At 38.7% G+C, this 24,205-nt stretch overlaps 2 protein-coding genes across 12 annotated transcripts in view; one reads left to right on the top strand and one right to left on the bottom strand.

Moving 5' to 3' along the window:
- The window catches only part of LOC145485992 (voltage-gated delayed rectifier potassium channel KCNH1-like), a 46,790-nt gene extending 28,018 nt beyond the window's left edge, over positions 1 to 18,772 (top strand). For 9 of the 11 annotated variants that reach the window (XM_081464672.1, XM_081464671.1, XM_081464673.1 and 6 more), the window contains 9 exons: positions 3,578 to 3,808; positions 4,524 to 4,643; positions 6,094 to 6,212; positions 9,655 to 10,044; positions 11,387 to 11,801; positions 13,147 to 13,346; positions 14,026 to 14,278; positions 14,462 to 14,658; positions 15,533 to 18,772. In XM_081464672.1, coding sequence (XP_081320798.1) covers positions 3,578 to 3,808; positions 4,524 to 4,643; positions 6,094 to 6,212; positions 9,655 to 10,044; positions 11,387 to 11,801; positions 13,147 to 13,346; positions 14,026 to 14,278; positions 14,462 to 14,658; positions 15,533 to 16,282 — 2,675 coding nt within the window. In that variant the 3' untranslated portion in view covers positions 16,283 to 18,772. Of the gene's footprint in view, positions 1 to 3,577; positions 3,809 to 4,523; positions 4,644 to 4,689; positions 5,356 to 6,093; positions 6,213 to 6,307; positions 8,019 to 9,654; positions 10,045 to 11,386; positions 11,802 to 13,146; positions 13,347 to 14,025; positions 14,279 to 14,461; positions 14,659 to 15,532 lie in introns of those variants that run through there. The other 2 variants (XM_081464677.1, XM_081464678.1) reach the window with 2 other exon arrangements.
- A 2,079-nt stretch (positions 18,773 to 20,851) lies between these two features.
- LOC145485994 (uncharacterized) lies at positions 20,852 to 24,086 on the bottom strand. Its single transcript, XM_081464679.1, has 2 exons — positions 23,361 to 24,086; positions 20,852 to 23,064 (listed from the first exon to the last, which is right to left on the bottom strand). Exons 1-2 carry the CDS (start codon positions 23,821 to 23,823, stop codon positions 21,494 to 21,496), a joined length of 2,034 nt encoding a protein of 677 aa, XP_081320805.1. The 5' UTR covers positions 23,824 to 24,086; the 3' UTR covers positions 20,852 to 21,493.
- Between the last annotated feature and the right edge of the window lie 119 nt (positions 24,087 to 24,205).

Below are 24,205 nucleotides of genomic sequence, written 5' to 3' on the forward strand. Positions count from 1 at the left end.
AAATTGAAAGAAATTTTGTACCTCAGAGAGTTTGTTTGTAATTACCTTTGTCGTTTTAGAATTTATTGTTTGATGTCTCAAAGTCAACCATATAGTGAACAGTATGTGTTTATTAACTTCTGTCTCGAATCACCGGCTAAATTCGATAAAAACATCGTATATAAAACCCTCTTTCCTGAAACATTGCGTCTATACCGGCAAAATTCTTCCCGGCAACGTTTTGAAAACTTATTAACGTAAACGAACTTTATCTTTATTTTAATAGTGACTAACGTATTCATCCAAACTTTTCAATATTAACATATCTAAAGAAAATAAATATGTATATCTAATTTTCTTATTCGATGAAATAAACTTGGTTAGCATCGAAGCTGGTTTTCAGAGGGTATTTGCCTCAGTTTGTTGACACAGAAAATTGGATGCTGTGTACTATAACCCTAAGTTACAGTTTTTGAAATGAATCTGTGCGACTAAAGCCATCTGTCGACGTCTGAAAATGTAAACTAGCCAACACTTTTGAATGAATGACTTGAAGCAGGGTTTAAAAGTCAGATCCTTTCAAACTTGATTGTAGAAACTGATGTCAGAAAGTATGGTACTGTAAATTTGGTGGCGCTTTATGACGATCGACCCTTTCTAACCTCAGTTTCTACATCACGAATTTAGAAATTCACAGGATTTAAAACAGATGTCATAACTAGAAAAAGGATACAAAATTTATTGATAGTACCAAGTTTGAAAGGATCTGGGTTTTAAAAACCCTGCTTCAAATAATTTATTCAAAAGTTTGAGCCATTTTCCATTTACAGACGTTGACGGAAGCTTGACGCCTTTCGCCACCTACTCATCCAAACTTTGGTAAATTTGACGTTTTTCATCAGGAAATATCTGGTTCAATATTTAACGAGTTCATTCAATATTTATCGTAGTTAGTAGATGACGTATACGTTATCGATATATCGTTTCTGTGCGTTTGCAAGACCAAATTTAATTTTAGATAAACTTACGCTGATGAGCAATTGGTCTTTCATATATTCACTTGCGAGGTAAACATGGCTGTGAATGGAAAACGGGTGGTTGTTTCTTGAAAAATTAATACTGTTTGATATAAAAAGAGTCTTATGACGGGAGTGTATGCGAAAAAAAAAGTTTTTTGATGCGGTATTCAAAAGGAACATAATGTAACGCCCATAATATCCTCCAAATAAATCTGCAATGTAGAATAATTTGATGGCTTCGATCGAAGATTTCTGTGAAAATTTTTACAAATATTTTCAAAGAACACCTGGAAATTATCTCCACGTTTTCGAACAATTATCTCGTTGTTAGATTATAGCCGATAGTTTTCGAAATGTCCGAACTTTTCGAATGATTTGTCGAGTTTACTTCGAATTGATATTTTCCTGTCCTTACGTAACATTTGAGGAAAGCAGAACGAAGTATTGATCGGAAATATTTTGTCGGAAACATCAGTTAACCCCTTTAGCAACGCCGGAAACATTTCTTTCCGAAACAGTCTTGTTCGACGGAAACGAACTTTCGTTTTTTTGGAACATTTAGGGCAGAATTTCGCCCGCGAGTGCTGGCGGAATGTCGCCAATTGCACAGGCTACAAAAATCTTAAATCTGTTTCCCCGAGTGATTAAACTGGGAAGAACGTTCACTCGTTCCGTAAAAGTGTGAAGGTCTGGTTTCTCCTTGTAATAAAAATGATAAAAAAAGACAGTTATAAAAAGGCCCAATGAGGTAGAGAGAAACGAGAAAAATCGTCAACTTGAGGATTTTGTCTTGATGGATCATTAGTTTCTCAGAAACAACGTTGAAAGGAATGTAAGGAGATAAGTAATGAGGATTTATATTTAGAGAAAACCATTTTTATTGTTGACGAGAAAACCATGACGGATTAAATAGGGATTGATAAACAAAACGTATGAAATTAAACTATATTGTGTCTGACGGAAAATTCGGAAAACATATAATTGGTTGCCTGAGAGTTCTCTTCGTGATCGGGACTGGATTGGCTTGGCCTCGTGGAAATGGAGAGGGAGGAGTTCAAAATTAACAGACAGGAGAACTCTTTACTGATAAATTTTAACGCGATGAGACTTATTGGGCAAAAAGCTTTAAAAGAGATGTGGGTTTAGAAGCTAGAGCTTTTTCAGCAGAAAATATAACTTTGAATTGGTTTCTCATTTTTTGTCAACAAACTTTCTATAACCGCTTTATCACATAGGGAGAATTATTCAGGAACTATTCTTTTCCCGCATCAAAACAAAAATAACAGGCTATTCTTACAGACATTTTGTCTGGCTCTATTGTGCAGATTATACCTACTGCATGCATGCCAAATTGATTTGATGAGACCTTGTGAGGCGAGTTGAGTTAAAGCTTATTGCTATTTACGTGCAGAAAAGATCATTAGTTTTCGGTGACATTGGATGAATGCGAACTCAAGGCGTGGCACACGTGTCATCGAAGCTTTTGTTGTACTGTACCTTGTCTTTTCTTAAAGGCATGGAGTGGTGGCAGTATATAAGGGAATTAATTATCGTCCACAGTTCAGAAGCTTTATTTAAAATTAATGTAATCACTGACAAAGAATTTTCTGTGATCCTTGAAAGTCACCGGCTGTTTTTCAGTATATTTTCCATGACTTTTGTCCATTTCCGTCGGCTGATTAAACAGACACCCCACTGTCACGAAAAGGTTTGGTGAAATAAAAGAACATTCTGGTAAAAAACGGTTCTTGTAAAAAGGTTTCTACTGCACTCTTATATTCCTCTTGGTTTATTAATTATTACCAAAAACCGTAAAGGCTACCAGGGAAGGGATAGTTCAAACCCATCATAAGTTATCCTAGCGGAACATTTTTGATCACGAAAAGTTGACAGATCGAAATTAAGAAGAATTTTAAAAAATGATTGATATAAAGCACATCAATGATTTCAGTTAATACATAATTTATTGATGGCCTGGATGCCTTAATAAAAGGATACCACATTGTAACCAGGTTTTGGCAGTAAAGAGTCAGAAAGGCTTGATAGAAAAATCTTCAAAAGGTTAAAGTTACTGAGATGCATGTTCTAAGACTCAATTGGACGGTAAATAAAACAATTTAAAATGCAAAGCTGGCACGAAGAAAAAGGCTGTGCAAATATAATGATATCGTGTCTAATAGGGCTAGAGTAAGAGTGAAATAAAACCAAACAGCCCCTGGAATTTGACTGTAAAATACTAACAATATGGAGACATGATTGATCACCGCAGTTATACACACAACTTAAGCAGTTGTGAAATTAAAGCCTGAAAAAAAAAATCAGGTCTGAACAAGATTCGAACCCATGACCTCTGCGATACCGGTGCAGTGCTCTTCCAACTGAGCTATCAAGCCAATAAGGAGCTGGTCACTTCGTGAGTTCGTAATTAATTTTACAACTGCTTAAGTTGCGTGTATAACTGCGATGATCAATCACGTCTTCATATCGTTCTCTGCAGTTCAAATATATGATCTTTCATATATTCACTTGCATTCAACGAACAATATTAGTGGATAACTGAAAAGCAATTTTCGTTGCAGACTCGTTATTCGTTCTTGGAAATGCTCAAATCATAGAGAACCCTATCGTATACTCAAGTGACGGGTTTTGCAAGTTCACGGGTTTTACACGAGCAGAAGTTATGAAGAAGAACTGCGACTGCAGTTTCCTGTATGGTCAGCAGACAGACCCTGAGACTATTAGGGAGCTCCATAATGCCTTGCAGGCTAAGACTGCGATCCAAAAAGAGTTTATTGCATATAAGAAAGATGGTAAGGCGACCTTTTGTTTTTTCCAGGTAACGTTCCTTTTACAAAACATAGGCACGCAAGGAGTACAAAACATTATTTTAGAATACGGTTAAACTGGAGTACTTCGCAGAGGAAAACTATCTTTTAAGACATGTACAGTGAGTGCTAAGTAGTGACCGTGATTTCATCTTATTTAGAGCGGTTTTCATTTGAGTGCCAAAAAGTAACTGGTTTTCATCAACTATGGTACAGGATTGCGTGCCAATTTTTGATTCAATCAGAAGTAAAACCAAAACCGATCGTGATTCATTCGCACTCGTTTTCCCGCGCTTTGCGCCAGCTACATGTAAGTACCTCGAGTTTTGATTGGCTCACTGGATTGTCTGTGTTCTTTGTGATTGGCTAGAGCGATTACTTTGGTTTTGCTTTTACGATACTCGACTGAAAACCACTCTAATGATGCACATTGCCAAAAATTTAATGCCGAAGACTGTTTACTTACTTACGTGGGTCCCAATTGGTGATTAAACGCCAGAAGCGAATATTTAATTTATCTTACCTGGAACAAGAGCGTATTTTTAAAAAATGGCAGCTGTATGTTGACCATAACGTTCATTGTTCCCCGATGAAAAGGCTTTCAGTAGCGGCAAATAACTACGAACAATTAACGTTTTGCTCAGGTAACACTTTTGCTGAAGCTGGCAAAGTATTATTGTTTGCTTATATTATTTTTCAGGCACACCAATGTGGGTTCTTTTTCATCTTGGACCAATAAAGAACGAGAAAGGCGAAGTGATGTTGTTTCTCGTCACATTAAAAGACATCACAGAATACAAGGATCCTATAGTGGGCACAGGTCATGACATGTACTTCAAACGAAACTATTCTCTCTTTACATAAAGTTTTAAATTCACACGCTTCGTGACGTGACAATCCCCAATTCCCTCCATGAGAAGCGCCTGCAGGGAATCATGGTAGTTGTATTCATCATCTTGGACTGGATATTTGTTTTGATGAATACAACTACCATGATTCTCTGCAGGCGTGCGCCATAGAAGGGACAGGCCATAGGGAACTTAAACAAACCACGGCAGCAAGGGCGACAAAAATTCCACCAAACAAAAGATACAATAAGAAAAACCGTGGCTGTGCACGTGCGTTATAAATCTTTGTACTGTTTCTTAGCCGTATTCTGAAAAACAACCACACGTGAAATGAACAATTTTGGCGTATTTTGGAGAATGTGAGTTACGACGGTTAATTTTTTCTATTTCCAGTTGGAATGGATCCCTTACATTACATATTTAGTCCGTCAGTGTACAATTCAGGGAGTAATCGGGCGAGTAATTTCATAATCGGACGAAGGCACAGCGTGAGGCTGATTTGAAATGACGAGCACGATTACTCTCTAAATAGGCGCGCGGAGAACCAATCACGATCGAGAATTTGGTTATATATACGATTAATGATGAAACATGCCTATTCTGTTAATTCAAAACTGTATGCGATGTTTTTAGAACAAACGTGGAAACTGTTGGAAACGTGTAACTCTTCTTTGAAAAAAGACTGTGAGTCTTGATGTATAAATAATGACAAGGCAGGAGGAGTAATCTCATGTACATTTATAATAATATGGCATTTTGGATGGTATAATGATCAGCATACGAGGACGAATTGTTGATACGAAAATATAGTGTTCTCGAGCCCGTCAGTGTGGGCAGGTTGTCAGTGGGAAGGAATATTCACCCTCGCAGTGTCTCTCTGACACACTAACACCTAGTGTGCCACTTATTTGTTCTTTCCACATTTTGACATCATCTGTAACTTATTACTGAACAGACTCACGGCAACATGGAATACATTTGTTAATCTGATGCCTCCAGATCCGTGCATCAGTGTAACATCTTTGTTAGCATCATGGGAAGGATTTGGACGCGACTCCATGACTTTTGGAAATCCTCTGTAGGAAAAAACATGGCGGCTGGTACATTTACCCATAATTCGTAGCGCACGGAAAACTTAACAACGGTCATAAAAACAAACAGAAAAGTTCCAACATCTTCAAACACCATAGCACAGGGACAAATATTGCAAAATTATGTCTTTCCTTGTACTTTATGGGCTGTGTTAGATATTGTAGTAAAATGTCCAGCTGCCATCATTTTTCCTACGGACGATTTGGAGTCTATAACCTCGTATAAAACCCCAGAGAACCAATCCTAAATGAGCTCTATCACGTTCTTTGACGTTGGGTATGATCTTGGGGAGTTGAACGCTGATGTGTATGCTTTCTTTGTGCATTTTAGACAATGGAGGACCGAAAGGCTGGGCGCGACTGAATAAAACTCTCACACGACACAAATCAGTTCTTGTCGCATTCAAACAGAAAACATCGACACAGAGAAATGCTCAGCAAATCAGCAGTGTGAGTAGAATTATTTCTTGTTTTAATTTTACACATTTTCTTTCATCAGAAAATAGTCGTGAATTCGAAATAAACAAAAGTGAGGGTGTGGTGGCCTGAAAATAATTGCACGATTTGCTGACGGTAAAACCTTAATGATTTGATAAGACTTACGTGATTGTTATGGAAAAAAATAATAGTTTCCCATCATCGTTTCCATGGTGACAAGCAGATAGGTCTCGATGGGGGGGCGGGGGAATTCCTACATTAAAGCGAGGAGAAGTCAGACATTCTAAGAGGAAACCTATCAACTGACGATAGTGGTTGGGATGTGCTCAAATTTTTTTCAATCAGCTCCTGCCAGAATTTCGAATCGTGCAGCTCTCTTTATGTAAATTTTTTCACTTTATTGTCATGTAGATTTTCAGTTAATTAACCCTTTGGATGCCGAAATAAAGTAGAGAAGCAGCCATTGAAACTGTAACACCCTAATCCGTAAGCTCCAGATCTCATGTAATCAAATATATGTTTTCACGTATCGGAGTAATATTTTTCGTGGTGGCTATTAATTTTTTTTCATTTATTATTCCCCTTTTAGCTTTCATTCCGCTCCAATAAAAATGAAAGCAGCACTGCTATAAGCTTTGTGCTCCAAAAAGTAGAAAACGCGATTCGAAAAAAATTATACATTGAAATTTCAGAACCAGAACATAACTAAACAAGGTTTAATCTGTATCACTGTAGATAAAAATCACCTGCTCGAAAATCAGCCATTATAGGCAAGGTTACAGGAAAAAAAAAAACCTTAGAGTTGCTACGAAATTGTTAGTGCGACGCTTTTACGGCAAAAAATGCCTTTTCCCGCTGTAAAATGTCATGTTTGCCAAATCTGTTTTCGAGGTTACAAAAAGAGCCAAACAATTTTCAAATTCTCCGTGCCATACTAAAAACGTGCGCTTTTGTGCCTCCGTGCTGTCAGTCAACATTTGGGTAGTTTGAAGCTCTGTAGTTCGACAATTTGTCAAAACAAATTTCAGAGTTTGCTAGCTACCAATGTTTAACATATACAGACCCTTGTAATAATGGTACATTCACGTTTAAAATCGTCAACCTTTTAGTAGAGCTTTGGCTACGAGTGTGGAAAAGGAAGATCTTGCCTGACAAACAATTTTCCGCCAAGTTTTTGTGATTATTTTTAAGTGCTACCTTCCCCAATTCGAATTAATTGCAAGTAGCGCTCTTCCTGCAGTGAACCGATGCACCTGCACCGGGGTTAACTCTAATTTATTAAGAAATATAATCTCCAGAAAAGGTTATTGAATAGATGTGTGAAAACTCAGCATAATTTAAGCCAAAAGTTAAATATTCAAGCGAAAAAACTCGACTTTCCACTGTTGTTTTTTCTCGAAATTAGTTTGTGCGTATTTTACAAGACCTTTTCAACGAAACGGAATTGAAGCATTTCAGATTAGTGTTGTTTGTAGATTTCCCAACTTAAAAGGCGTCCTTGTTTACTCAAGTAATTTTTTGTAATCACTTTGCTCATGTAGAGAAGATTTTTGAATTTCAAAGTAGGGGACGCCCATTTGGTAATTAGAAAAGGTGACAGGCATTCCCAATCAGTTTGGATGAACACAATTTTCATTGCCTCGGTCGACGTGAATTGTCGCAATAAGGTTATTTTTTTCTGCTCGTATGACAACTCGGCAAAACAGAGTCACAACCTCATGTCGTTGGGAGACTGTCTATAAGCAATTTTAAAGGAATATGTCTCGCGTTAAACCTGAAGGAAATGCGACAACTTCCTGTCGACAGAAAGATTCACGGGTGAGTATTTATGAGCGTTTATTCCACGTTCAAATATTAAAACTCAAATAATGTTTGAGTTTTCTACACTGAGACGCAAAAACGTAATTTTACGGGCGACCATTTTTGACAACGCGACGTCCTGTTATTATGTGTTTCATTTTAAGTCGCTTATTCTTGTTGCATTTCAAATTCCAGATCAGTTTTATTATCCCGTCTGGACGACTAAAATTACCAAAAAATTTCAAAGCTTCAATATCGCTACTAAACCGAAAAAAACCTGGATTTATTACAAAATAAACGGAAGTTTTAAAGAAATATTTTTCCATGTTATCTGAAATGAAAACAGGAAAATAATTATAGTAATAATTGTATGTAAGAAAACTTTGCGATACTGGTCTCTTGTCTGCATTAATTGGCGTTCGTTATAAATTGCAAGTAAATCTTCAGCCAAATAACTTACTGTAATGAAAAATTATCATTTTATTTAGAGTCTGAAGAATCCAAGTGTAGAAGTTACGATGTTTGAACGGGGTTCCCTAGAGTTAAATAAGTATACACATGGTTGTTACAACTGTGATTACAATTTTGCTTTCAATAATTTCGCCGGTAGCCTCTGTAAATACTGTTAAAAGCTAATACGTTTTACCCTGGCAAACACCTTTGTGGTTTAAATGTCTCAACACACCCTTGACAACTCAAAGGTTTTTGCGTCTATTTGTTTCTATGTTGAATAGAGAGAAGAAAGGAAACATTAACTAAACTTTGGTTACTAGTTTCCTTTCTTCTCTTTATTCAACAAAAAGCAAACAAACGTACGCAGAGGAAAAAGATTGAAGATCAGGTTGTCAACTTTCGTTCGGGGGAGGAAAGTTAATAAAAGCTTGATCTTTGATCGCAAATCGTTCGAGCAGCGAGCTTCAGATTAATTGACTTTAAAGCACGAAACAGCAAAACGAGGAAACGCGCGAAAAATGAAATCTTTTTAATTCCTCAAGTCTTCGGATAATGTCAATAGGAAAACCAGGCCTGTCATCTTTGTGATAGCGGTCAGAGTCAAACTGATCTGGGCGGACTTTCCACTCACGGCGAAACCTTTCACGATAAAACTAAACATGAATCGAAATACAGTGGTTCGAATCCGAAAAAATCCGCCACTGAGGAGTTGTTTTTATGCATTTCTCAAACTCATTAATAATTCATCACATTTCCGCAGGAGAAATCATGACCGAGACGATGTTTGGATATCTGATCTTACATTAGCATATACTTTTACGATTTTATTTCTCCAAATTCTCCTCAGTTTTATTTTCGATTGAGAAGTTATATCAAACACAAAAGACAGTGTTTAATCACATTTCCAAACACCTTGACGTCCGTTATAACGCTTTCAACTCTCTTCTTGGTGTTTGGAAATGTGGTCAAACACGGTCTTTCGTGTTTGATAATTACGTCTAGATTTCCCCCTGCAATAAGCCAGTCACATCCGTTAGGAAAATATGCAGATTAATTCGTAAAAATAAGCTGAGTCGGAATGCTTTCTGGTCAACAAATAGTTCTCAAAATCTTTTGCCAAGTAACTCAGGCTTATGACAAAAATTCTCTTCTTTGTAAGGTAAATCTTGTGTTAAAACTTTTTCATGATCATTGATTTCAGCTCATGTCCCTGAACGATGAATTATTACCAGACTACAAGCTCGACGTACCACATACTCCACCGAGAGTCATTCTGCACTACACCACCTTCAAAACAACTTGGGACTGGATTATTTTGTTCCTGACACTGTACACCACCATCTCGGTGCCTTTCCTCGTTTGCTTTGCGTTCGAACACCGAGCCGTGTCCATCATTGACCTGTTTGTTGATTGGCTGTTTCTTGCCGACATTGCTTTGAACTTTCACACAACCTATGTAGGTAAGGATGGCGAGGTGATCGATGATCTTAAGATGATACGCTGGAATTATATGCGGAGTTGGTTCTTTTTGGACTTAGTCTCCTCGCTGCCTTATGGCGTCCTAGCTTTTATAACCAAGGATTCGGAAACGGTGAGTTCTTTCAATTTATTTCGCAAGTAACCGACGTATAGTTTTTTTTTTTCAGTTTATCGATACATTGTCAAGCAAACAGGTTATTAGATTAAAGAAAATCATCAGTCAACATCAAATGCTTAAAATGGACGCACGTTAGAGTGGCAAAAAATAAAAATATAAAATAACTAACTTTATTTAAGTGTCAAATGTATTCAGCAATGTTATGCTAATTGGGGACACTGTAACTGAATAAAGAAACAAATATTTCAAATAGAACATAAACTACAGTCTACTCCCAATAACTCGAACCTTCAGGGGAAATAGAAAATGGTTCGAGTTATCGGAAGTTCGAGTTATCGAGGGTAAAATTACATAGAAAATGGCCTGAAGGGAAATGAAAATTACTTCGAGAGAGGTTCGAGTTAGCAAGGGTTCGAGTTATCGGGAGTCAACTGTATTAAGAATCCCAACTTGTGGGAGGCTGACCAGTTGGCTATTTACACAACGCCGTCGAGGAACTACCGAGAACAGGGACTTCCAGATTTCAAATCCAACGCCCTTACCCACTCGGCCACGCCGCCTCCTGTAGCCTCCGCTGTATATATGACAATCAGTAGGAATGAGCAAAAACCTCATAAGATGCGTGACACTGCCGAAAAGTTGTATATAAGGCCAAAATGCTCTGAAAAGTGTGAAATTTGTTCTGAAAAACGAAACGTTTCGGGCCTAGCCCTTCTTCAGTAGGTGGATTTCAATCAGTGTGAAGTAGCTAGCTGTATTAGGCGTTCTTCTCGTCCTCAATTCATTTCTCACCTTTATTGTGGACTGTCGCTCAAGGTACTTATAATTCGTCTCCCACACTGCATTTCTATTTTTATTTGCTCAATAAATGGTTATCTAACGTTATTCGCCTTAATTAACTGAATTTTAGAGACAGCAGTTCCTGAAATTCTTGTTTTACTCTTATAATCACGACGCATCTGCCGTATTTTCTTGATTAAAAGCCGGGTCTCGAATGAACGCCGGCTTCCCTAGGAAGACTTGTAAATAAGACCCTCAAGGAATTTATATTCGAGGTACAATGAGCTTTACGTATAACTATGATATTCAGCTCTCAAAAATCACGGAATAAAACCTCTAATAAACTCCAGGCTCGAATAAACTGCAAAAGTCAAATAAACGCCAGATTCAGGAGGATCCATGAAGGAGGCCAAGCTTGAAACAAACGCCAGGAGGGACGAGGGAGGGGGATAATCGAGATAATACGGTATATTATTTTGAGATCATATAAATATCTCGCATTATGAGCATGGTACTTAGTTATGCCTATTCGGTATCTATTTGTTTGTTTTTTTAGAACGCCACAACTCTGCTCGGATTTCTAAAAGTATTTCGTCTTTTACGACTGGGACGGGTTGCAAGGAAGATTGATAAATACCTGGAGTATGGAGCTTCCACGTTCTTTCTTCTTATGCTTTCATTCTGCCTGGTAGCTCACTGGATGGCTTGCATCTTCTACTTAATCGCTACCGGATATGACAAATACGAACCTCACGGTTGGCTTCAGGCTCTGGGTCGGACCGTTGGGGAGCCTTACAAATTAAAGAATGGGACAGATGACGTTGATCCGACAACCGGTCCTACTATTCCTTCGAAGTATGTGTCGGCACTTTACTACACACTGACCAGCCTTACGACGATCGGGTTCGGAAATATAGCGCCCAACACAACAGCTGAGAAACTGTTTGGCTGCATCACTATGTTGCTGGGAGGTGAGACATTGTTTGCTTTGTCTGTGCGCACGAAGTCAATTTGGGATCCTAGGGGTGGTGGGTTTACCAAGAAAAACTAGTCTAGGACATGCGTACGTACAATTTGGGAGGTTATGAAATGGGTGGAGTCAAAAGAGAGGATAAAGAGTATAAGAGAGTTGATCCCCTTTACGTAATACCGCTCAAGCTATTTATTGGAATGGTACCAAGTTCTCCTGCGGATCATAATGTACCCTTTAATATTTTAACCAGGCGGACTCAGTTTGTTTTGGAACAAATCTTTTCTTTTTTTTATCTTTTAATTTTGGGGGAAGGTAGGAGATGTAGTTACATGCTCTAAAAGGTTATATTTTATGAGGTTTAAGGCTGGATATTTTTGTAGCTAGGGGAGAGGGGTTTAGGCTTATTGTCGCCGCAGTCTGTACGAAAATATCTTGTCATTTTAGTGGTTTTAGTTTCATTTTTAAGACATTTTGACACAGATAATTTACAATACTAACATTACATACAATACTAACATAACTTACATCACTAACATTAATTACGATATTACTTACAATACTGAGTCCACTTACAATATTATCATTACTTACAATATTATCTTTACTTTCAATATTAACATTACTTATAATACTGATATTACTTACAATGTTATCATTATTTGCAATACTAACATTACTTTCAATACTAGCATTACTTAAAATATTATCATTACTTCCAATGGTATTGTATTACTTCCAGTGCTATAGCATTACTTAGGCCAAGTTCAGACGCCGTACTTCACATGAGCCGAAACGAATGCAAATGAGAAAAATCCTTTGTTCGTCCTCATTGGCATTCGATTCGGCTCATGTGAAGTACGGCGTTTGAACCGGGCATTACAATGCTAGCATTACTTACAATATTAATATTACTTACAATACTAACTCCACTTGCAATATTATCATTACGTGCAATACTAACATTACTTTCAACACTAGCATTACTTACAATGCTAGCATTACTTACAATATTAATGTTACTTACAATATACTAACAATATACTATCTCTACTTACACTATTATCATTACTTGCAATACTAACATTACTTTCAATACTAACTCTACTTGCAATATTATCATTACTTCCAATACTATAGCATTACTTATAATATTAATATTACTTACAATACTAACTCTACTTACAATATTATCATTGCTGGCAATACTACTCATTTTGAATGCATGGAATCTTTAGTTAAGTTTCTTTGGTTAAGTTTCATTTTATTTGTAAGTAGAATGAAGTCAGCCAGTACTTCTTCACATTTTCACAATAACTGACATTTGTACACTATCATTTTTTCAGCGATTCTTTTCTCCTTAATTTTTGGTCAAGTCTCGGCCATACTTCAACAAGCACAGAAAAACACCGCCAAATACCACTCAATCATCGACAACATGAAGCAATTTAGTAAACTGTACAAGCTGCCAACCGAACTCGCTACAAGGACCATTGATTTCTTCATGTCCACGTGGGCAATGAACAAAGGAATTGACACAGATGAGGTAATTATTGATATGCTTCATTTACCTTAATTTTCTAAGTGATGGCAGACAGGTTACAACAATATATAAGAAAATCATCGGTTGATTGGCGGACACACGTTTGTCGCGTTCTTCTATAGTTCCCCCCCCCCCCCCACCCCCTCCCAGAAACATTCTTTCTTATGGAAAAGAATATTTTATGGTTTTGAGCCATCTTGGCTTCGTACTGTAGATCCTGAATGTCAGCCATCTCCTAGGGAGACTTGCTCCCAATAGCGAAAGCGACCAGAGAAGACGATACAAATTTAGACATAGGTGTCCTTATAAGTTTATATGGCGTTTTCGGGTCCTGGCCGAAAGCACAAAGCTGCACCTAGCAGTATTGGTAGGGCGACCTAACGAAATTCAGGAAACAGCTGGACAAAACTTAGCTACCGACACTGCGACTAGTCATACCATATTCCAACCTCGCATTAGGCCTTCCTAAGGGGCTGGGAGAGAAAACCTTCTCTTGCTTTTCCCTCTCTTTGCTACCCCTCTCCCCTTACTTTCTTGAGCCTGATAAGCGGACTAGCCATTTCCAGGAATCAGACGGGGTAGATGGGACTTTACCTTCCCTGCCTTTACTGTGGCGGTCATGTTTATACCTAACACGCTTAGTAACTAGACGCAAAGAGCTTCTCCCCTCATTCACCTGCAGGTTTTAAAATACTGTCCTAAAGATCTCCAAGCAGACATCTGCGTCCATCTCAACAGAATTATTCTCGAGAACAATCCCGCGTTTCGGGACGCAAACACGGGAGTCAAGCGCGCGGTCGCGCGAAACTTCTGGATCTCGCACGTGGCACCTGGTGATCGAATCATTCATCACGGAGAAAGTTTGGATGTGCTTTACTTTATCGCACGCGGATCTCTCGAAGTCAAACAGGGAGATACTGTTGTAGGTTTGTTAGGTAAGTAACACATCAAAGAGGTTCTTCTTCATTGTGGGACATAAAATTTGATTTTATGAAAGCACGAAAAAAGCACATTCAATGGGCTCTTTGGAAACAGGAGTGGACACTAATAGACAAAAGAGAGAAATATAATGAGTATGATGAGCGACTCGTCAAGCAAATTGTCTTTATTTATCATAGGTGAGAATGACGTATTTGGAGACGACATATGCCATGAGTCCACAGTCGGCCAGTCAGCGGTAGACGTGTTAGCACTAACATACTGTGACCTTCACTGGATTCAAAGAGATGCGCTAATCGAGGTCCTGGAGTTCTACCCGGAGTTTGCGAATAAATTCACCAAGAACCTTGTGTTATCCTACAATTTAAGAGACGAGGTAACGCGCTGGTTTTCTCATATCTAGAGGATCTAAGATTAACGGGAGACAGCGTGGCCGAGTGGTTAGAGCGCCAGATTTGAAATCCGTAGGTCCCGGGTTCAAATCCCGTTCTGATCGCTAGTGATGGTGTTCTCGGTAGCCCCGAGTTCAACTTCTCGACTACGCTTGTAACTAGGCAACTGGTCTGCCTCCCGCCAGTAGGGATTCTTAACCTAGTTATGTTTGTTTGAATATTTATTTATCATTGTTTGTTTACATTGGTCCTGAAAAGCCCCGATGGGGAGTGGCCAATTACGTATACAATTTTTTTTACATTTTTTACAATACAATTCTATGTATCAGGAGCTTGCTATGAGATGATCACTCTACTCCTTGTATATGGCTGGTACGCTTGAAATTTGAATTGACCAATCAGGATTCAGCAGGCTGGGAAAAACTTTATTGTCTTGACGTCAATGTATGTTAACAGGAAAGGCATTGAAATTGGGAAACATTTCTCACTGGAGATGGCGTTGAATATTCAAGAAAAGGAATTTATAATTTCAATAAAACAAAATCAGATTGTAAAAAGCGAAAAATAGGAATCATTTTGTGTCTTCAAGCTTTTAATTTGGCGCCAAAAATGGCCGCCCGCGTTCGGCAATTCGGTCTTCGATTGCTGTCGCGAGATAGGGCAATGGTTGTGTCATTTACAACAAAATTTGTTGCTAAAACCAGAATTCTCGAGTTAAGAATTAGACATATGAGTCAAGTAAAGAGCCATTGGAGTTTTGGATTTTGGCTTTATATAAATAAAGTGTTATGATTAGTTTATTACTGTTATCATATAACAAAAGTTACAAATCAAACCCGTTTGACATTACACTTTCAGCTCAAGATTCGTAAGCGCACCCCTCGGTTGGAAATGGCCAACGAGGACCAACATGACAACAGACCACCAAGTGTGTCTGCTTTTCGGTCAAGAAGACAAAATAGAAAGCTGAGTTTGGTGGAGGAATTGGCGCAGAATTACGAGTTTGACGACAATCAGGTTGACGGTGGAGAAACAAGTGACGCGGAAATCGACATGATGGTCATCCCGAAATCACGAACAAAAAGTATGACTTCAAACGTTGTACGAGCGCGCCCCGATGTTCCAGAATCGGGCACCGACGTGCTGTCGAGTTTGTCCGAAATGAAAGGCGAAGTGCGCCGAGAAATCGAAGTCATGAATATGAAAATGACGCAACTAGAGGAACAAATTTCCACGATTCTGTCAATTTTAAAAAGCCAGGGACATTTGCATAGCCCGCGGGGTTACGGATCTCCCAGGGATAGTATCGACAAAGGACGGATGTCGTCTACTTCGTATCTTAACGATACATCTCTCCAGGAGGAGGCTCCGTGCAAGACAAAAACTGAGGAAGAACCATTACCGGATTGGCTTGCTCCGTCTGGGTCCCCTGTGGCTCGAACCAACAGCGTTCCAGACTGGGACAACACTTCCACGCAGGCGCAGGAAGACAACTCGGCCCAGGCTGCTAACTTGTTGAACAACCAGTCAGGTCAAAGCGCAACTGCCGACGCGGATCCAAGACTATTGCAGACCCTCAATCTTTTCAAAAGAGCCGGAAAAAAATAAGATACGTCAAAATCACACGTCTACAGCAAGTGTACAGGCAAAGAGTGAAACTAGGAGTAGCATACGTGACAAACAGCCTGGAGATAACAAAGTTCTTTGGAAGAGTGTTGACATTAGCGTGGTTTAAAGATGACTGAAGTATTGTTCAAGTTAGTGAGCCACAAAGTGTGTAGAGAGATGGCAGACTCGTCAGTTCAGAGATGACCACGTTGTAGAGACGAAAGAAGACAAGGAATTCTCGCCGAATTCGTAGCATAGACGATATTCTCAAAGACAGAGAAAGAAAAAAACTGGACCGTCCACAGTGATAGCCAAATGTTAAACAGAGGGTTTTGGACACATTGTTCGCAAGCCAGCGAGTTGGCTTTATTCATGTAGTTACATTCTGAATTTTCCATGAGTTTTTCATGGCACCACTCACAGCAACTGCGCAGGCGCAGCATTTAGTACATACTGGAGGATACACGCACCCGGATTTTCAGCATATTGCGATCATTCCACGTCAATTGACGTTATCAGCGAAAGCTGGCTTGCATATTAAGTCATGGAGAATTACTTCGCCTGACGCTGTATGCATACTTAAGTGTGTAAACCCCCTCCCTCCTGGTGTAAGATAATCACCATGGACATGATCCCAAAATGACGAAAATATGACCCGGGTGTACTTACTCCATAATGCAGAATCTAGCAATGTTTCATTTATTTTACACAGTGAAATCCCGATTTTTCGAACCCTCCAAGGGAAACGAAAATTAAGTGGAAAAATCGTGGAGTTCGAGAAATCGGAGGTAAAATTACAGTGTTGGAGTGAGGAGAGGGAAACGACTTTTGGTTCGAGTTATTGGGAGGTTCGAAAAATCGAGGGTTCGAGAAATCGAGATTCCACTGTCACGGTATATATTTCCACTACAAATGTCATCGCAGCTGCGAGATAGCCATATCATTCAGCGCTCTGAATTCACCAAGCCAACGCACAGGTTATCTTTGCATTTTCGGTAGATGTAAATGAAAAAGAAAACAGAAAAACAAAATCAGGCAAAACAACGGAAATTATTTATAAACACCAATAACAACAAAGTATGATCATGTTTCAATGACCCGTACCAAGAACGAATACGTAGAAATAGATTTCTAACAGTACGCAAAGCTCAAGAAAAACGGTAAATTTTGTTTCTCCCAAGAGGCAAAACTCTCTTTGCGGATAGTGGTTCCATGTTTTGTAATACCCCGGAACTGAAAACAATATAATTCTGGTGGACGCAACGCACGCACCAATTTAGCGCGAACTTAAGGCGCACGACCTGGTCACGTGCCAACCCAAAATTCAATCAGATGTTGTCCCAATGCCTTAGGGAGTTACATTATTTTAAGAAGCGGGAGCTTAAGTAAATCACGACGACAACGGCAACGATAACTTCACCAAACATAAGGTATAATGAACAAGACAATGGCTGTGCACGTGCGTTATAAATCTTTGTATATTCCATACCCGTCCTCTGCAAAACAGCAATTTAGACGTGAAATGACCAACTTCTGCGTAGTCTGGGCAACGCGAACCACGGCGGCTAAGTTTTCATATTTCTGTTTTGAATTAAACGCTGTCATTACATATTTAGTCTCGGCAAGTTTTCTTTAGAGCCACAGGCGTAATAGACACATCTGGACAATTGCGAAGTTCGTAGGTAAAATAAAATTCATTTTAGCTAGAAGCCATCTTCAGTGTCGCCATCGTCATTGCTTCAGCTCCCTATTAGTAACCCGCGATCAGACGACGCTTTTTGAGAGAGAAGGAGAAAAAAGGGATGAGATACAGGGAGAGAAGGAGGGTGTGATCGTAGGATATCGTAATATATTCAAAAAATGTTATCATCTAATCGCAAAAAAAACAAGTGTTTCTGTTGTAAATTAGTTTTCCTTCTTACGCACACTCTTGTTCGGGGCCGTTCAGTTCTTTATTCGATCGGTTTTAATTAAATATAATGCAGCTGTCAAACAGCCTCTGTATTTATCAAACGTTATTTATTACTATTAAGTATAAAGTCATTATTTATTGATGATGATAATGATGACGATGATGATAATGATGATGATGATATTAATGATAATGGTGACGAAAGTGATAGTCAGTAATATTCAAGGAATGTTCGAAAAATATCCCACAATTTTTATTCCGTTTCATTTAACACAAAATAATTTTTAGGCGATTGCTTTTTGCTTCGAAAAATCTATTCGAGCGCAAAAGAGGTATTCAGTGTTTTCAAGAGACGTTGAGCTCTTGGAGTATTCAATGGAAACAAAAAGCATTGCATCTTGCCTTCGATTCGGTTTTAGAATAAAAGCGTTGAAAACACCTCAGTTCTATTTGCAAATCACTTTTCACAATAATACCTCGTGTCGGTCCATATTTGTTCATGTTACTATAACAACGCATTGTCATACTGACAAGATACAATGGAGTTCATTTATTTGTAGAAAAGAAAAAGAAGAAATAAAAAAACAACATCTTTTGGATTAAAACCTTGTTGTTTAGTTTTTCTTATATCTTACCTTGATAACTTAAAAAACGTCTTGTTCGTTCATAGAAAGGATGAGAAAAAGAACTTAGACCCACGATGGCAAATTTCGTTTGTATTTCGTTGACTTTTTGGCTCCTTGTGTCTGCGAATGAATGTCTAGGACTATTCTTGCCTAGCAGTTTTCTATACTGTAAAAATTTCCAGGCATCAGCATCAGATCAAATGTTTGAAACTGCACTTAAAAGTGAGATCAAGATGATTTGCAGTAAAGCCAAAAGAATGGCTTAAAATCGACAGAAATCAAGGCAACAGAGGTAGCCCTGTGTCTTCCAAGGAATGGCTTAAGATCGACAGAAATAGAAGGCAACAGAGATAGCCCTGTCTTCCAGGGAACGGAGAGGATAAAACGTGTTTATCTGACCAACGAAAATGAAACTGAAACTGAAACTGAGCAATATTCCGAAGACAACAGCAAATCATTTTTAAGGATGTTTCGGCTGGCAACCAGCCCTCTTAAGGGTTTATTCGATAAGGGAATGTGACAAAATCTTTCAACTGAGGATTTAATTTACACGGTAGCGATAAAAAAAAAGATTTCGCAACCAGTGACGTACGTACGTATCACATTTAGCAGAGATTCTTGCAAATATGAAAATAACGTTATGACGGAATGTTGTGACACTACAGAAAGGATAAAAGTACATCTCATCACATTTGTTCTAGCGGCTCAAAGGTTTTTAATTTTTAATACCGACATGCTGCTTATACTAACAGAAATCCGATTCTGATTTAAACGTAGCTCTAGAAAAAAAAAACTGAAGTTAACAGCTACAAAGCAAAAGCCTTCAACTGCTAGGAATGGATACAGCTGTCGAGATGTAATTTTATCATATATCGTCTGTCATGTTATATTTGTATATTTGTTATCGTTGTAGCGAGTTTTTCAGTAGTTTTCAGTTTCATCATGATCTTAACTCTTGATTTCTTTCAGGTTTTCAAACTGTTAGGAAACCTCATGCTCTGATGCACACTTACTCCTCCGCGCTATTTCGAAAAGGCATTAAAATTCACAAATCTTACTCAATCTGCCATCAAAATAGGCCCTTTGCACCATCCGGTCACATGGTACGGAATTAATTATGCTGGGACGCAAGTTACACAATGGGACTTTCAAAACAAAGGAAAGACGGGCTGGACTGGTACGAGTTCCCTTGTTTTGGAGGTACCACCGTGTAACTTGCGTCCCAGTATAATTAATTCCGTACCGTGCAAAGGGCCTATTGATCTAGAAGGCGATCCACGACAAATTTGTTAATATCACGACTTTCAAATTAAAAAGAGCATAACTAACACGTCAGTAGCCCTTTTTACGGTTAACTTTTCTCATTTACATGACACTGTAATCAAATGTGGATGCAGCGCAATAGGCCAATTTCGATATATTAAAATTCAGCCTAACACAATAGACCTCAGCACGAGGCTCTGGGGAATTAACTCCACAAACTTTGTATTTGTTCCCCAGAGCCTCGTACTGAGGTCTGTTTTAGGCTGAATTTTAATATATCGAAATTGGTCTATTTCGGGCAGAAAATAAAGAAAAATGCCTGAAACTACCTCACACTTATGCTGGGTTATATTGTAATTTAAATAAGAAAAGTTAGCCGTGAAAGGGGCTATTCTTTCAGCGCTTTTTCGTGTAATTGTGTGAAACTTTTGATTTGCTCGGTTTCCCGTCAATCGCGAGAGCATAAAATTAAGTAGTTTAAATTACGGAACAAACTTAGTCGAAAGTCTTTACTTTTCCCCTCCCTGATCGATGAATTTTAGGTGAAAAACATAGATAACACTTTGGATTGGAACCTTGTGTAACATTTTTTTTTTCCAGACTCTTAAAATGTGTGAATTAAAACAATAAGCGATGTAAGTAATTTTGAGTAGAAGTAAAGATACTACGGGGATTGGATGAAACAGGAAGAAAAAGAATTTTGTTACTTCCAATGTGTAGTCTACGAAAGCAGCTGGGTTTTTCACCTGTTGTTATTTTGTCATATGTCAATTTAAGGGGGGGTTCTACCTGAAAAATGTGTATTTTTTCAAATAATTGTAAAATAAAGACTTTTATTCAAAACCATAACAAACTATATATCACTGGAAAGCTCATGAACCATAGATTTCAAAAACTTATGTTATGGAGTGCCATCGGCAAATGTAACCTGACACCGGGCATTCCAAGAGACCTCATGCTGTGGGTGACACATATGTACTTGAGTAAAGATTTCTACATGCAGATTCGACAACAAAACAACATTTTACTGTCATTCTAAAGCATACAGAATGCTTCTTGGGATGAACGAAGGGTTTTGACAAATTTCAAAATGTGACGTAATTGCACATGTCTCAAGTTACATGTCCAGAAAGTGGTCACTATTCGGTTGACCATTTCTTTACTAAAAGTCCTATGAAAAATTCCTTCGCTCATCCCAATAAACTCATTAACAACTACCATCCCTGAAAATTTTAGGTCCATAGCTGTAATCCTTCTTGAGATATCTTTACTCAAGTGTTAAAAAACTGCGTACTGAGAAAAAGGCCATTAAATTAAGAAAATCAAATTAAACAACAGCTGTATTCAAATAATAGAGTCTCTGAGTAGTAAACAGTCCACATTTAAGTGAAGGAAGCCTTGTGAGCAAATTTAGAAAGCCCCAGCTTCATATGTGACACCTTCTTTCTCACGAAGGGCTTCTTCTCGACGGATACGGACAAGCTGTAACCCTTGGCGACGCTTTTTCTCCTTAGCTGTTGCCTGGCTATCCGCTTTTCGGAGCCGTTTCCTGTCCCTGAGCCTTAATATGTGGTCAGTAAATGCACCACCAGGAATGGAAAGTCTCTCCATCACTCTTTTCCTGCTCTCAGCCCCTCCATGGAAATGACAGACTGCAGATGCTGCAGCACAGCGGACAACTTTTACTCCGTGGTGTTTGTGCTTTGGGCACCGCACCCAAACCATAGCGTTGATACTTTCATTTGGGTTCTGGGTTGTCCCAAGTACACATCTTTCCAGAAGTTTACTGTCGCTCAGAGTCACAAATGTTGGCTTCAGCAGCTCCAGGAAGACTTCAGGTAAACAGTCGTCTCCTTTGTACGTATTAGTTCCAGTTGCTAAGTCCTGCTGCCATTTACACCACGAACTTTCACCACGAGGGCAGAAGCGGTGTTGCTTAGCAGCATCCTCTGATTTTATGCAATGATGAAGAATGGCAATTACATTCTTTTTCATTGCATAAACTGCAACATTGACCTCCTTTTCCACAGGATTTGCCTTAGCCAAGGTGTTTTGCCGGATCGCCAGACCATAATACTTTTGGAGCTGCTTAATTTTTCCTTCCGTAAGCCTACCACTCCCCCCTACCGGCTTTCCATCCTCCAGTTTACCTTTTGTGCGGGCCTTAAGATTCATCAAATGTTTACCCATCCTCTTCTGCACATGGCCCACACAATCCAGCTTAATAACTTTGCAGCCATCATACACATTTTCTACTGTGTTAAAAGCCTTGCTGTCACCATCTGACACCATCCATTTGTATCTTATGTTATGAAGCTCAATTGATCTGTTCCAAAGAACAGAAGCTCCTTCAGCTTCCATAGCTGGTGAACTTCCATCAAAATTAATGTCACATTCACCAGCTGCCAAATGCTCCCTTCTCCAGTCTTCAAATTTTTCATCATCCCCTTCACATTGTGACTTCTTCACAGAGCACTTATGGCAAGACTTCGACATCACATGGTAGTCTAGTACCTCTCCAGTGTCAACTGATATAACAAAAACAACACCAGTTAATGAAGTGAAGCCTCTCTTGGCCCATGTGCCATCAAAGCTAACAGCAGCATCAATTATTGCAGTGCTGTCGGACTCGCCGTTTTCCTCCATCACTTGCTGCCGAAGCCGTTGGCCTGCTCTCACAAGTTCTTCTTTTGCCTCATCTTCCAAGGCCTCCAAAATTACATCCATTTGCTTGTAGTACGCAGCTCTTGAAAGGCAAGGCATGTTCATTATTGCACAGAAGGAGGAAAGCCCTTCATATCCAGTTCCCGATTCTATTGAATGATATACAGCTCTCCTGTTGACATCAAAAGATTTTCCTTTTTTGGTGATTTGGGGTGATGTCTGCCAAGGAGTGCTTTCATCACAAGAACTGCATTGAATGGATAAGTCTGACATTAATCCTGCACGGCTGGAGGCATTTTCTTCCATAGTAAGATTTCCTGAATTAATAAAATAACAAGAAAAATATACTAGCAACTACAGCTACGGAACCACACACATAGGCTTATAACATAAACAATACTGAATGCATGAATTAGTATTAATTTATTCAATATCAGTGTCAACACATGGAGAGTCTAAACAAGACTCTGGCACAGTAAAATAATTACTTTATATTTACAGCTGATTAAAGTCCTTCATGATAAGCTGGGAGGTACTTGCATAACAATACATTAACACCACAAAAATGAAAATAATGTACAAATAAAACACGAGTTGTACATGCTTGTTTCACCTTTTCTGCATTTGTGTACATTCGAGAACACAGACGACAAACTCTTCAAATCAACAAGCCTGTATCCATTTCCTTCCTCTACTGCTTCTGTTTCCTCGGCAGAACTTATATAAGATTCATCCTCAGAGCTCTGGAGTTTCATTTTCTTCCTTGAAGAACTAAGTGGCTGGTCACTCTCTTCACCAGAATCTAATAAATCAGATTGATCGTGCGAAGTACCAGGTCCCGATTCAGAGATTTCACTCTCTTTCGAAGGAGTTTCCTCGCGTGATTGCGGACTTTTAATAGCTCCACCAAATCCTTTTCCTTTCCTCGTTTTCCGAAAAATGCTTCTTTTTCTCTTTCCAGTCATTTCAAAGTAAAACTTTCCCAGCACTGTATTTCGAAATAAACAACGTCCACTCGAAGCAATTTCCAATTCGTCCCCAGTGTCTCTCTTGCATTTTCTCGCATATGGCTTCATGTATGGGGTCACAAATATGACTAAGTTAGTTTCTACCTGGTTTTGGGGGGGCAAACACACTCGTAAAGGAGGAAATAACAAAAAATGCCAGCTTCCGTTGCCATGGTAACGAAATTCCTCTTGTTTACAAACGCTTATTTCTCCTTTATTTTTTCAAATATTCGAATAAAAACAATTGCCAAAGTAAAGTCAAGTAGTTGAACTTGTGATTTAAGAAGAAAACAAAAAAACGCTTTTTCTAGTCAATTTCAGGTAGAACCCCCCCTTAATGAGGAAACAATCGACAAAGGTCTATTTTGAACACAATGGAAACACTATTAAAACACCTCGGTGTCAGGAGTTTTAACAACATTGACAGAAATTTGCATCAGCTTACAGTTTC

Source organism: Orbicella franksi, chromosome 4 (assembly GCF_964199315.1).
Source record: "Orbicella franksi chromosome 4, jaOrbFran1.1, whole genome shotgun sequence".
In the NCBI taxonomy this organism is placed as follows: Eukaryota; Metazoa; Cnidaria; class Anthozoa; order Scleractinia; family Merulinidae; genus Orbicella; species Orbicella franksi.